Source organism: Xiphophorus maculatus, chromosome 20 (genome assembly GCF_002775205.1).
Source record: "Xiphophorus maculatus strain JP 163 A chromosome 20, X_maculatus-5.0-male, whole genome shotgun sequence".
Classification (NCBI taxonomy): Eukaryota; Metazoa; Chordata; class Actinopteri; order Cyprinodontiformes; family Poeciliidae; genus Xiphophorus; species Xiphophorus maculatus.
The window spans coordinates 24,047,700-24,063,265 of NC_036462.1; the positions used below are offsets into that span (position 1 = coordinate 24,047,700).

A 15,566-nucleotide genomic window follows, 5' to 3' on the forward strand; every position below is an offset into this window, starting at 1 on the left:
CTCTTGAGGATTGGAGTTGGAGATCCCTGGCTTAAAGAGTACTAACGGGACATTTACGCCATTCAGATTATATGAAATAACAAATCAGTATGCAATAAGATACCATAGGATAAAGTAATTTTTTATACAATAAACTGCACAAACATTTATCAGACCGGAGAGGACTGTTTTCTTTGTGGATGAATTTCCTCAGATGTTCTAGCGGTCCACTTTCCTATCTTGCAGGGAAAGAGGCGGCTGAATATGTCAAAGAGGACCCAATAAATAATGGATGCCATGAAGCTTCGGTGGAGGTTGTCGGCTTTGAAATGCACTCCCAGGTTGAGTCATATTCTCAGTTCTCTCTCCATTTTACATTTAACTGGCTCTCTGCGGTACAGCCAACATGTCCAACGCACACCCTCACACACACATGAACACACATTTATGGCTAATTTTTTGATAGAGGCTGTCTGAAGTAGTTAGTGCTGTGGAGATGCTGAACTCTCAGTTATTACAAAGGTGTTGTCTTTGTCTTGATGGCTATCTCCTGCATATATCAGCTTCAATTTCACTCTGAGTACTTCAGGCTTGAGAGGCCAGTTGATTGTGATAGGAAAAAAAGAGACAGCAGGACAAAAGAAGAACACAAGCGGCTGTGTGAGCTTTCTCTAAACCAGGTGCTGAAGGAAAACTGTATGGTTTCTCGACTAGTTCAAAAGGAAGACTGCAGTGGATTTATTTCTAAACTTTAGGAATTATCTTTATGCTTAAAGCAGAGGTCTTGCCTGTGATAATCTCTTGTGCACAAACTCAGATTAACTCACTTTGGGTACAGAAGAAAACCACAGTATTGGTGACATTTTCAACAAAAAATACTCGGTGTTCTTTTTATTTTTTAGCCAGGAAATCTTAAAGCTATGCTGTGGATGCCACATGCAGAATCGTACAAAGATGCATCACAATTAAAATCATTAAAGGTTTACTTACATCTAAGCATAATTAATAACACACTATGGTGAAACATGAATATGTGTGCTCTACTATGCTATAACTTACTGTAATAAGTAGCAAAATAATGACCATCTTGCTTTAAAAACCTCTTAAGACCAAAATCATATAAAAGCTGTATGGATTTATTAGATTATCGATAAATTATTGAAAAACAAAACGAAAACAAATAGTGCACTGAGCTTAGCCCTTATTTTCATTACAATTTTGGTTGATATTGGTCGATTATTACTGTGTTCTTTCTTTAAATGCCAGAACAAAAATTACATGCCAAATGCCATTTTTGCAAGAGGGCAAAGGAGGATAAAAAAAAAGAAAACAGGATAAAGTAAAAGGTTAATGGAGTGTGAATATTAGATAATCAGTCAAGACCAACGATGGTCTAAAGAAACCAGAAAAGTGCCTTTTAAGATTGCGTATCTCTGGTAAGGTTGTGAATTTTACAATTGCGCATCTCATTTGTGAAATATTAAATCAAGTTTTAAAATGAAATGGAGATAATTGAGAACCCGGCATTAATTTGTGTGTAGGCTAACTTTGTGGGGAGTTCATAGCGGAACTAAAACAGTCTCACTCCGACTCACCACTCACGTCTTTCTGAGATACATCCGCTTAATTGAGTCGAGCCGCAGCACTCCTTTCTCCCTCCGCCTGTCTGAACGCAGCATCTCCTCCCGCTCAGGCAGGAGCGTCAGCCCTGTGTTTTGCTCCAGATCCAGCTGTGTATGTGGGCGTGTGTACGAGAGTGAGTGTCAGCGGGGAGATCAGCTGCTATCCCTGCTCTCTTCCTAATGTCACAGTTTAACTCAGCTGCTTGAAACACCGGCTGCGGCTATGGGAGCCTTTGGATTGATCATGAGGATTTTACAGTACGCGGGACTTTACGTTCAACTTAACGCGGGTCTGCGTGACGGATATGTAAAGGTGGATAATCGCATCTCTGGAAATGGTACGTTCTTCTATGACCGAGATCCTTAATTTAATAAGCATAAAAATCAGTGTCCTGGTATATTTTATTGAATGCTACTTTGATTAGATGAGGATTTGTCTTTTTTTTTCCCATTTCATTGTTTTTGGATTTTAAAACACTGAAGAGATTGTACAGCTAATAATTAAGGTAAAATCTTCATTACAGTTTTCGATTACATTAAGTTCCATTAAAGTTAAATGTAGAGCTTGACAAAATATATATATCACTGTTTACTACTTATTTATTAATTAAGCTCCAATCTTGCATATTCAATATTATCAGTTGAAGTATGTAGAAAACTTCAAATAGCCACAGATGCTGATGTTAGGCTCAGCTGGATGGAGGACTGCAAGATTTTCTGCTAACAGTTCCTGCAAATTTCTAACATATCACTGACTTAAATTTCACTATCCATACAAACAGGTTTCCTTGGAAATCGGCAGGACCTTAAACACCTGGTTTAGAATAAGGTTTGTGTTAACCATGCAGTGTAAAGAGAGCGCATGGCACTGCAACACATTAACCTTTAATGAATCTTTCCTGCTTTCTCCCGGCTGCAGTTTTTTTTTATTACCAACAGTTCATAACACCCGCAGTTGTGCGGTAAATGTATTACTTTAAGAGTTTGTTTACAGAAATGTTGGCAGCTTTTCTGGTATTCACATCTGATCAATGTTTAATATTCCACAATCATAAAATTTCATGCATTGATTCATTTTTGCTGTAATTCACTTGTTGTTAGAAAACTTGTGGGGAGGAACATTGGAATAAAATATACATTGAGAATAAATGTTGTGGGGGCAAATTTAAAATTGGACTATTTTTAATTGTCTACTACATTGCCCAAATAACTTACAGGAGGATACACCCTTTTTCACTAGCTAACACAATTTCCACAGGTTTGCTTTTATATTCTTTGATGTTCCTTGGGTCAAACACGACAAGATTCACTCAACCAAATCTTAAAGACCAGTTTTTGTGACCTTCTCCATGCAGCAGATTTTATAAGAATACAAAATCTTACAATCTTCTTTAATAAGAAAAATAGAGTTTCTCCACTATTTAGTAAAACGCAAAACACATTTTCGTATCTTACTGCTCAGTTGCAGCACATATGGCATAATGTGTTGTAAAGTGAATGTTAAGGAAAAATATGTGGAAAGGCTTATTCAGTGAACTTTCATTGAAATGTGTTTTCAAATACTCAGACCTCCATAAAACTAAAGTCCCTTATATGCGTCTCTAATGCAAAACCCTAATAAATATAAGCCTAACGCAAAAAGAATACATTATAGCTAAACAATTACAAATAAGTGACTGACCTAGTGTAAAGGTGAACTTTGAAACTGTCTTACAGCAAAAACAAACATGCAGGTATCTTACTAAACTGTCTGATGGAGGCCATCAACAGCTTTTGCTGAAATTTATTCTCTTTCACAGCCTTTCTTTCTGTAGCTGCAAGGTTAAACTGACTTCCGTTTTGTAAAAATATTAATTAATGTTTTTACAAAATATTAATCTTCAGGTTTTTGAATTATATGAATGTTTTTTCATAGAGATAAAAAAAGTCACTTTCACGAATATGTACATGCACTAATAGATTTTGCAACCTGTACATCAGAGGTTAACACCTGATAATACATCTCATTATTATTATTACCCCACATACAATTGAAGAATAAAGAACTTGTGGATCAGCCTTCTGCCCTTCAAAGACTTTTAATCATTTCTAATAGTAAATCATCAAAAGATGTGTGGAAACATCAGAAAGCTGGTCAGTAAATTTATGTACGTTTTGAATGCAATAACACCGAAGAAGTTTTTGCCACTGGTTATTCAGGAGGACACAAATTATTCTCAGTATCCCACTCTTTATGGTTGATTAGAGACAATCTATTGATTTCAAAATGAGCTTTTCTTTAACATTATTTTACTATGTTTCAAGAGATTCTTCTTGGTTGAAGGAAAAATAATTTTAAATATAAATCTTTCAAGAGTATGAATAATTTAAGGTCTAGTGGCAGGGCTTGAAGTTCCACAATATTTCACACTTAGCAGCACACAAGCAACTTCAGCAGCAGAAAACTTAAGACTTTTGTTTTTTCTTATATTTTGGTAATCCTCCAGAGATTTCTTTCTTCCTCTCTTTGATTTTTTCTTTTAAACCAGGCTCTTTGATAAATTGCCTGAGCAGAGGGGAGCTGAGCCTTCATGCAGAGCAGAGAGGCTGCATGCACCGTTCTGAAGAGTGCTTGTTAGAGTCAACCCTGGCTCATACGTTTTAGATAAGCACATCTGGCCCCTGCACCCCACTTACTGCTTGAGCTGAGGTGTCTGGTGAATCACATGCAGCAAAAAATAAAAGATCTATGCGAAGAACGAATGCAGAGTTACAGCATCCACTCAACGCATTATGATTCTTACCTCTTAGACTTAAATTGAGGTCAGATCTCGGCTGTCAAATTGGGTCTGTGAGTGCATTTTAGTTCTTGGACAGCACATAGTGAGGACATGTAATGATGACTGTTGTGAAATCTGCTATCTTTGAACATTTCGTAGCAAATTTCCTCTGCAGATACCCTTCTTTCATCCATTGTAAGTATGGCACCTTCACAGCGTTGGAGTGTGTAACAATTCATTAGACTTCCAAAGTGTCTGGGATCCTCTGCTAGGTGTCCCCCTAATGAGGATGACCAGACTCTGCACTTTTTATTGGCTTTCAATTTAACGGTGCTCTGACAGTGCTGGTTGGAGTGGGGGTGGACAGATTATAGAGTCATGCTGTCACAGCACAGGCTGGCAGAGGACTGCTTAGAAAGGAAAAGGGAATAAAGGACACTTGAAACAATGTACCCTATAAGATATGCATCGAGACCAGAGTGAATCTTATTTGAAGGGCTGGTTTGTCATTTGTGAATGGAAAAGCTGCAGATGTCTTGGGGGGAAAAAAAGGTTAGAAAACAAAAATGACACTCTCCCCAAGGAGGGTAAACCAGAAAGGATAATTGCAAAGCTGGTTGTTGTATCCAAGCATATCCATAGAAAGTTGAGATGAAGAAAGAAACGTGTGGTAGGAAAATGTGCAACAGGAACAACTGCAAAGAATATTGTCAAGCAAAATCCATTCAAGACTTTCGGGGTGCATCACAATGAGTGGACGAAGGCTGGAGTCATATCAAGAGCCACTACCCACAAATAAATGCTGTACATAGGCTACAAGCATCTCACCGGGATTAAGGAGAAAAAGAACTGGACTGTAGCTTGGTGATGTAAAGCTCTTCTTTCAGATGAAAGTAAAGTTTGCATTTATTTGGAGGTGAAAAACAATTGGAGTCTGTAGAATGGGTGGAGAGGCACAGAATCCACTTTGCTTGAAGTTTAGTGTGACGTTTCCACAGTTAGTGATGATTTGGGGTGACATGTCATCTGCTAGTGTCGGTCCACAGTCAATCAACCCATCTACCAGGAAATTTTAGAAATCTTCATGGTTCCTTCTGCTGACAAGCCTAAATGAGATGCTGATTTCATTTCCTAACAGAATTTGACCCACTCTACCAAAGGTTCCAAAAACTGGTTTAATGACCATAGTGGAAATTGACCAACACACTCCCCTGACTTGAACCCTACAGTCTGTAATTCATTTAGGGTTCAGGTCCGTATTGTTGGGTCTGATGAGAGACACCAGACTCAACAATACAGAAGACCTGAAGGCTGCCAACACAACAACCTGGGCTTCCTTTGCACCTCAGCAGAACCACAGGTTGTTTATCTCCATTCCACACTGCATTAATGTAGTAATTCATGTGACATTTCCATTTTTAATATCCCTTTTACCGAGCATATTTAAATTTTCTGATACACTGAAAATTGAGTTTTTTTGCCCATCTGTTAACCAAACGTTCTATCAATAAATGCTTGACATTTTTCACTCAATGTTTACATATTGAGTTTAACTTTGTATGAAATGAGTGACATTTTTTTTTTCTTGAGATTCTGGATTTGTGGATGTACACAAATTCACATTATTCTCTCACTACCTATGATGTAGTACAGCATGCTTAGAAAAAACCTGTGCGAAACGGCATGTGTTACAACTTGTGCTAAATCATTCACGTTGCCTCTTCTTGGTGGAGGATGCAGAAATAGCTTGTGAGTGCTGTTTCCCAGGGGCTATGAAAAATTCACTCCACAAGCCAGAAGTATGGGTGGCAACAGGCAGACAGCTGCTCGGTTGATTACTGGTGCCATTCGTATTTCATTATTTTTACCTTCCACCTTGAATTCAGGCTGAAGGTCTCTCAGCGTACTGTTATTTCCCCAAGGAGAATCTGCCGGTATACTCCATTAATGATTCTGAACCAAATATAGACTTATTGACTTTCATGCAGTATCCCTCAGTACTTACTTGTTGTTTTGCTTTAAAAACAATAATAATAAAAAAATCTCTTACTATTTGCGTTAAGAATCTCAGAAAACTTACACGATTATCCAATATTTCACTCTGTCAGTGTGATTCGATGTGTCAATTAAAGCAATATCTTATTAGCTGCACTCAAAAGAAACAGCCCTTGAGTATTGAGGGATTGTTTCCCAGATCTTAGCATTTCCCACACTAACTTAACATACTTAGTATTTTATTGTGCGCAGGATTACAGCTTTTGATGCGAGATTAAAGCTTCCGAAGATCAAGATAAACATCCCCTGTAGATTTTCTTTTTAACAGCAGCTTACTGTTGTTTTCACTCCAAACTCCCTCTGGGTGTCAGTGAATATTAAATCCATTCATCACATTACTGAATTAAATTTTTGCAGAAGGACTCCATCCACAGGCTGTTAACATTCTGTGTGGTGGAGTTGTATGCCTTAAAATTTCTTCTCATTGGTTTTGAGACACTAAAAGAAGTTGATGAAAATGAGTTTGCGCAAAGCTCCAATGAAGAAGCATCTTCTCATGAAAAACATTGCAATTAAAGCAGACGGAGATGTTCCAGCTCCCCTAAGCCTACAGTGACTTAATGAATGCATCTGTTTTAGAAGAGAACTGTCAGGAAAACTGTGTTGAGTTTGGTTGAGAATTTTAATCTTAAAAAGACTTGAAGCGCTGTGGTCAAAAACTCCTGAGTTAGCTAAAACATATTTAACCCTTTGATGCACAACATATGTACACCCCTTCTAATGCACAACATGGGTCAAAAATGACCCGCATTCATTTTCCATGTTATTTCATGCTGACTGAGTTTTTCTTTGCTCTGTGTTTCGAAATCAATTCATTTTATGATTGAATATTCCAAGTATTCTTTAAATATATTGTTTTTAATTACCACAGATCATTAATAAATTTTTTTTATTTCCTACTTTATGAACAAAAATAATTTTTATATTACTATACATGGGTCATCCAAGTGTGATTTGAAATTAAATGTCTTAATACTATAAAAAACAATGTTTCAAGTAATTACTTTAGCAGTGAATGGGGCCAAACAGTTATTTATTTAATACTTGCAACACGTTTGTCATTTTATCACACATACACATAAATCCTGATAACAGATAACAGCTATTGAACTGAACTTTATCTGTAGTTGAACAACTGTAAACTGGTGAAATGTGACCAAACAAAATAAAACACAACTGAATACATTAGTAGAACACAAACTGCCATCTCAATTTTTGCATGCCTCACAAATGATCACTAATTTTTTGTGCTCCTTGCACACCGGCCTAGTGCACTGGGAACACCAGCTGCTGGCTTTTCTGTCTTTCGAAACTGGGCAGATCGCGCACCTCTTCCTCTTCCTTTGGCCCTCCTGTCTGATGTCCTCTTGTAGCTGAGTGGTGGCTGTGTCTTTTTTTAACCCACACCTTCCCATTGCCTCAATAATATGCTTCTGGAGTTTGGGTGTGCCCTCCATGCGCCTCTTCATATGTGGCATGACGAGCTCTTTGCCCAGCTCCTTGATAAATAGTCGCCGTGCATTATTTGCACCACCCATATAATCAGGGTGATGTGCACTGAAGTTGGTGTAGGCATTGAGTGTGGCAACATCCAGCATATTGTACCAGAGAACCATGGGCCACCTCCTTGTTCTCCGCAGACATGTGTAGTTGCTAACCATTTGATCCATTGTGGCCACTCCTCCTTTCGTTTTATTGTAGTACTGGATCACTTCTGGTTTCTTCTTCTGACTGCTGTTATCCACTGCTTTGTCATCATGCATGGTGCTCAGTAGGACAACAGCCTTTCCTTTCTTCTGCACATAGCTCACCATGGTCATGTTGCCATGGAATCCAAATTCCGAGCTATGAAGCTCCCGTGATTTGGATGGCTTCATGATAGATGGTATGTCAGGCTTGTTCTGGCGAAGAGTCCCAACGATGGTCAGATTGTTCTTGAGGAACTTCTCAGCCAGAGGGACACTGGTGAAAAAGTTGTCCATTGTCCATGTAGAATTACAAAAACTGTGCTTGTTCATAACTTAAGAAAGAAAAAATAAAAATGATGATTTGTGGTAAACAAAAACAAGATATTTACTGCATATCTGGAAAAGTAAATGATAAAATTAATTTATTTCAAAAGTATATCATAGAAACACTCAACCATACATGAAGTAACCTGGAAAATGAATGCGGGTCGTTTTTGACCCATTTTGTGCATTAGAAGGGTAGTGATACAAAAAGGGTTTTTGTTCAAAAAGTAAGAAAGGAAAAAATTAATTAAGGATGTATGATGATCAAAAACAAGTTAATTGAGGAATACCTTGAATACTGAATGATGAAATTTATTTATTGCAAAGATATAGAAGATAAAAACTCAGCCGGGTCACTTTTGACCCATGTTTTGCATCAAAGGGTTAACAATAAATTACCACTGTTTTAGGTCAGTTAGTGCCTATTGTATTTTATGGTGTTAAAGTTTAAATCTTTAATTTCTATTTTCATCAATCTAAACTTGCCTTGCGATGGACTGGCGACATGTCTAGGATGTACCTGAGGCTCTTTTGGGTCGGTTCCCTCCCTTTCTTGTTCACAAACGCGATGTAAGATCCAAGAACAGATACACGTGTCTTGCTTGCTTCTCATCCATATTAACATGTGTTGCCTTTCTCCCATTACATGCTTTCCTTATTTTATCCCCTCTTAATTTTTAATGAGTCTATAGTGGAGAATAAGCAGCTATCACTTCTATCACTGAGCAATAAAGTGAAAAATGCTAAGGAGGGCCTTTTTAAATATGCATGTGTCCTACGTACAGCTTCAAACACGAGTCCCTTGCGTCTGCTTGAGGACGGTTCTGACAGTACTGCCTTTATGAAAATCTATACTTAGACGAGGCCAAGCCAAGCAAACTCATTCTTCGCCAGCTCTCAAGCATTATAAATGAGACAGCCTGGTGTGCTGAAAATTTCCCTGGAAGTCAATACTGAGAACTACATGTTTTTCATCTTTTTACAGACAGAGCCTTGAAATCTTGCAAGCGGAGTCAGCTTTTGGGTTGATTTAGCATTCTGCCAAGGTTATAGGATTGATTTCTGGGAGATGCTGCTGTGATTCAAGCAGGGAAGCTGTTGGGTGTCTGTTGAATAGGCTCCCTTCATGTGCAGCAGCACGCAGTTTGTTTGTGAACAAAGTCTTGTTTAACACCCAGTTTGGGGAGGAGGGTGTCTGCATAGCAAACTAAAAATGTAATTTGACAACTGTCAGAGGGATTATCCAACCCTGTTAGGGGATCAGAGCTTAACGGAAGATGCACACCAGCATTCTTGTGGCTGTGGAGAGGGAGTGTAGTAAGCTTCATGAACATCCTCTTCCTTCCATACTACTGTACTAGAAAAGTGTTCGAATGCAATTGTATGTAAGATTTGACCTCAGTCAAAAGATGTGCTGACAGTTTGGAATGGTTATTAATGCATCATATGCACCATGTGCAGTAGAATGACAACCTATCTGTTACATATTTTCTTTTAAATGTTAAAAACAGTTTTCAAAACATCACTTGTGTGAGCTAAGCAGCCTGGCCACAGGTGAAAACGTAATTGCCCCCCCTAATTAGACATGTTTTATGCTAAAAGATTGCAAAACGCCAGAAGAACCGTGAAGGACAGAACAAGTCAGAAACAAATGCGCAAATAACTTCTATTTGTTTGGAGAGGCTCATGAAGACATTTCTAAGTGTCATCGTACACTAACTAAGAAAACATTAAACGATGTTCAACTCCAAATGTTTATATTTGTTTGTTGAAGGTGTTACACCTTCAAAGGCATCTGCAGTTCTGAATATGGGGCAGAAGTAACAGAACCATTGCACTGAAATGGGGCCATTAAACTAACACAAGTCAATCAACTGACTCTATTAGCTGTTTTGGCCACAGGTCTCAAAGCACAATTGGTTGTAAAACAGCTTGTGGAAATTGGTTAAGGCTCCACTGTTCAGATTCTTAATTTATTTGTTAACTGAGTCAGTCAACAAATGAACCATTCAGTCTTCTCTATCCCAACTTGGACAAGGCCACCTACTGAACTTTTGTATGGTAATTAATTACATTCTATATAAAAGATCATATCAGCTTTTAAGTTTCAGTTCCACTTCATAATTATTGAATTAATTAATGTAAAATCTTCAATCAAGATGCATGAAAAAGAAACTTGTTCTCAAGAGGTTATTAACTCCAACGGACTCACATCAGATATAGAAATTTTATATTGTCCTCGCTCTGTTCACTTCTTTTTTGCTTGTCAAATAACATCTGCCTCATCAAAGCTAGCTTGGAGTGACAGACTGTGGTTGTCTGTTATAGCGATACTATTTTGATCACAAAGGTGTAGGTGTTAGCATTAAATTTTACATTTATTGAACTTAATTGCTTTAAATAATGCTTTCTGTTGTGCTGGTGTGTCTTAGTCATAATAAAGCTGTCTGTGCTCAAGGACAACACTTTGTTATAAGTTTTGTCTCTTAACACTGCGTGCACTGAGCACCTGGGAAAGTTTCACTTCTGAATAATAAAACTTAAATGCTTACATAAAGTCAATGAAGCAACAACCATCTATTGTCTATACCCACTTATCCTTACAGGGACACAGAGTGCTTATCTCCAGCTCTGATTGGGCGAGAGGCAGGGTACACCTTGGGCGGGTTTCCAGTTCACCGCAGACAAAACAACATAAATAAGTTTAATAATTGAGTAACTATACATGGTGTCATTAGTGTCTACACTTGTCTCAAGAGAATTTGTAGATTCACACGATTTTGTCCCACATGATGCCTTTCTCACTGGGCAGAATAAATAGAAACAGAAGGTTTTTGTTGTTTTTCTTAGATGCTTAAAAATCTCAGAAAACCTCTATTTTTAATTTTATATGAATCATGCTGCCATAATGCATCCCCAAACATTGATATTTCTGCCACATACAGCAGAGATGCTGTATATGGTTTGTGCATGTATGTAAAGTATGCATGTATGCATTAAAAGCAGTCTTGCTTATTCTTGAATATTTACATCTGTTCCTTTTACTGATATTTATTCATATGTTTTAAATAAATGAAAAAGTAGATTATAATGCCTTTTTGACAGGCCCTCTGCTTTACTTAGGTTTAAGGTTTATTGGCCCGTCTTTTTTCCAACCCTTGAACATGCCAGAACTGCGAACCCACCCAGATATGGCCAACTAAACTGAAAGGAAGACAGTGTCAAATAGAGGAGGGGCCAGGAGGGCCATGATAACTCTGGAGAACCAACAGAAAACCATAACTCTCTAGAAAATAAAAGTTTTTAAAAAATTGTTTGTGATATTCTGGGGGAAAAGTACTAATCTCTTTACTCTGGAGTTTCTTCCATTTCTTATTCTCTTTCCTCTACCTACCAGCTCTGTTTACAGAGGTTCCTCATGACGTTACGGCACAGATCGGTGAAGACGTGGAGATGGCTTGCTCCTTCCATGGGGCAGGCTCTCCCTCATTCTCCCTGGAGATCCAGTGGTGGTACATCAGGAACCACAAAGACTCACAAGGGTTGGCCTCACAAATCTCTAACACAGTAAGCTAAATGGCATTACACGTCTTCCTTCCTTCTTTGTCTAAACAAAGATTTTCAATCTTCAGAGATATATGAAAAGCAAAAATGTAAATTTTAAAGTTGAAATACTATCAACGTGTAATTCACAGATGTCAGAAGCTACTTTCTCATTGTGATTCATGGCTGAATTGAATAGGTTATCAAAGTCTCTTTACAGTCCTCATTGAGGGGCATTATCAAACTCAATATTGTGAGCTGAGTTATCACTAACAGGTACTAACGGGCCTAAGGTTGTAAAAATTTCATCATGGACCCTGTTGATTCTGAGTAAACGAGCCCCTCTAAACACCTCTTACCTTCTTGAGCTGTTGCCACTCCAGCTGAATACAAACTATCTCCAAGAGAGAAAACACTTTGAGGACTGCTAGAGCTGAGCTTAAAGCTGGCTATGTATCAGTCAAAGTGAAATGTAATATTAGCCAGGGCAGACAGCCCCTGGTATAAAAACGAAGGTATAATTGCTGATTAGCATTTGCCAGCGCTAGGGAGACAGGTTGACGTCCTCCCATTGGGTGGTGGTGGTGGGGTTGGGGGGACTCAGGCTCCCCTGTTGAGCCTCTGGACACCATAATTGGCTGAGAAAGAAATAGATTTTCAAAATCTCCCTTTTTTCCATGCATAATTCATACCCATGCCCAAAAGAATACCTCTGTGCAGCCGCATACATAATTGCAAGTTTTCCTAGTCGGAAGCTTACGTGCTTGGGGTGCATGGAAGCTTGAATATTTGTGAGTCTGGACTACATAAGATGTGATGTCAGTGACAGAGAATGGATATGAAGAACATCATCAGACATGTTTGTTTCATGTTGCTCGCAAAGAAGATGTTTTTAAATTTCCTAAGCTGCTTTCTGTCTCTGTGCAGGTTGGGACTCTCGAGGAAATGCCGAAAGATGCCACCAAAATTAGTGTAAGCAGGATTTGTATGCACAAAAACCCAACTTTTGAAAAATTATTCAAACACACTAAGCCTTTTTTAAATTGTCATATTGCAGCCACAAACTTCAAGTGCTAAATTGCTAAGAGGAAAGAAAAGGTTGTTAATCTGAAATACTATATTTTTCATAAATAAGAATTTGAAATGTGCTTTAATCTATGCTTTATAGAACGACTGTTCACCAGTGTTACAGCAGAGTGTTTCTCTATTGCAGCTTTACACATATAGAAAGCGTATCGCAATTCTGTTAATATTCTCAATTTCGCTTCAAATTGCTGGAGAGTATCTGTTAACTTTCATTTTCAAGCCTGACCACATACTCAATCCCATTTAGATTTGAACTACGATTGGGCCAATCTAATCTGTGAATGCATTAAACTAAACTATTCTATTTTAGTTCATTTCCCCCCCTAAATATATGACTACTTCTCTGATTATTGCTCTCCTTGTCTGGCCTTTTGGTTTAGGTGGATGGACATGTCTTGGTAGGTTTGTAGTTGTGCCATGTTCAAAATTTGGGTTGCCAACTTTACTTGACTTTAAACTTCTCCACACCTTTATCCTTGACCTTTTTGCTGTCATCATTAGTCTTCATGGCATTGTCTAATAATCAGCAGGCTATTAGTAGCCTGCTGATTCACCTATTTACTTATGTTTCTGTGGAATGTGAGTCTAAGTTAATTTCAGAAAATTCTCCTTGTCGCAGAAGCATAAATCTAAGATATTCCAAAGAATATTTAGCTTAAGATGATGAAATACTTAATTTACAGATTATTTTTATAGACAAATTTAAAATATTGCTTGGGTCCTTTATTGTGATATTTCATGTAATTTCCAGCAGTGTTTAGTTCAAAATACACTACCTCTGTTGGCGACAGGTGGTAAAAGTGGCTGGTAGCAACATCTCCCACAAACTCCGTCTCTCCGGTGTGAAACCAGCAGACGAGGGCACCTATGAGTGCCACGTCATCGACCACAGCGGCCCTGTGGAGCAGCGCTACCGTGTCCAGGCCTACCTCCGAGTGGAGCCAGACAGGCTTCAGGAGTCTGATGGTGCTCAGCTTCAGGAACTCGAACACCCCTCAAGGGGGAGTCGCTCGCAGCAGAACAACGACCGGGAACTGAGGAAGAGATCCGCTCACGCTATTCCTGACTGCAGGGGGCGCTGTGTCCTTTAGAGTGGGAATTCTGTCTGTCTGCATGTTCATGGGTTTCCTCTGTTAAAACCACCAGTGTGTATTGGTTACCACACTAGTGGCTCTTTATTTCTTGAAGGATATTCTGTGCTTAATGATTTGACTTTTTGCTTTATCTTATTGCTTGGAAGCCAGTGTTGGTGGATGTTATTTAAAGGGTTTTGTGTACCAGTACATTTTCTGTTCTTATTGTTCTTTCTTTATTTCTATGTGCTTTTTGCTTTAAAATTATGTAACTGCTAGCAACTGCAAGTAATGAATAAAGTGAACTTTTTTCTGTTATTTTATGATAAAAAAAAAACAGCAATGCAGAAATTATTAATGCATTTGCAGGAAATGGAGTTGGAACCAGGTTTTTTGGGTTTTTACCTTTTACTTAAGTTGTCTTTAACTGACACACAACAGGATTATCAGTGTTATTGTAAAAATGCTTTAAAAAAGAAAGCATATTTATTTTTGTTCTTCTGGAAACTAAGAATGAGTCACAGTCAATTTAGAGTAAACAGTATATCGTTTGACTTTAAACCATGTGTCCTCTAATCACCTCGGGTTTTAAGATTTGTTTCTACATATCAAGCTGACCATAAGCACTTTACTGTTAGTAATGTTATAGCTGCCATTATTCACAGTATCAATTTGTGTCTCCACTTTAACAGAGCATGTAATTTTATGCTCGACTTGAATTGTGTTATTTGTGCAGCTGTTATTTTTTCTGTAAATGCATTATTCAAATGTTATGTTCTCTTCTTGTTTGGTGATCTTGCTTGGTTCCTGATTAATTAAATGATCAATAAGAAATTACAGGCCAGAAGATAGCTATCTAACATTTTTATATCCTTGACTCAACAACCAAAACGCATCTATTGTTGAGGGTTACGGATAGACTCTATGGGAAGAAAATAGTGACAGAAATCTTGAATGTAAATGAATTGCTCAATTAGTGGCTAATAAAGGCACCCTCTTTTATCTGCTTTGGATTGCGTGGGTTTGACTTTACTAATATTTACCTGCATGCATTTTATTGCACAAATTGCATCACAGAAACTATATGGAAAAATGTTCCAGATTCTCCTTTGCTACCAGCTCCTGACTGACAGGAGCAACCTCTCCATGCTACTTTTCAATACTGAGTTCATCTTTTTAACCAGCAGAGAGCAGCACTGTTTAAGATATACACATATTTAGAAAAGCACCAGGCAGTACAGAAATGCTGCTGCAGATGTACTGTCGGAAATAACAAAAGTATTATGGAGTGCTGATATTATTTTAACTCAAACTCTGAAGGGTATATGTTCCAGGGAAACTAGTGTTCACTGGGAAGTTCTCATAACTGTACTACTGCACTAAATGTTCTGCTGGCATCAACAGGGTTCTGGTTTGGTTACTGATACTTAATGTTTG

At 38.1% G+C, this 15,566-nt stretch overlaps 1 protein-coding gene across 1 annotated transcript; it reads left to right on the plus strand.

The window, feature by feature from the left end:
• The first annotated feature begins 1,642 nt into the window (after positions 1 to 1,642).
• LOC102225784 (V-set and transmembrane domain-containing protein 2-like protein) lies at positions 1,643 to 15,140 on the plus strand. The gene is made up of 4 exons (XM_005797960.2): positions 1,643 to 1,939; positions 11,825 to 11,994; positions 12,898 to 12,942; positions 13,848 to 15,140. Exons 1-4 carry the CDS (start codon positions 1,825 to 1,827, stop codon positions 14,145 to 14,147), a joined length of 630 nt encoding a protein of 209 aa, XP_005798017.1. The 5' UTR covers positions 1,643 to 1,824; the 3' UTR covers positions 14,148 to 15,140.
• The last annotated feature ends 426 nt before the right edge of the window (positions 15,141 to 15,566 follow it).

Bases quoted from the DNA above. Each gene is read 5' to 3' on its own strand.
- LOC102225784 (XM_005797960.2), top strand. From the start codon at position 1,825: ATGGGAGCCTTTGGATTGATCATGAGGATTTTACAGTACGCGGGACTT. The intron at 1,940-11,824 runs GTACGTTCTTCT...TCTACCTACCAG, and splicing joins TAATCGCATCTCTGGAAATG to CTCTGTTTACAGAGGTTCCT. The intron at 12,943-13,847 runs GTAAGCAGGATT...TGTTGGCGACAG, and splicing joins AAGATGCCACCAAAATTAGT to GTGGTAAAAGTGGCTGGTAG.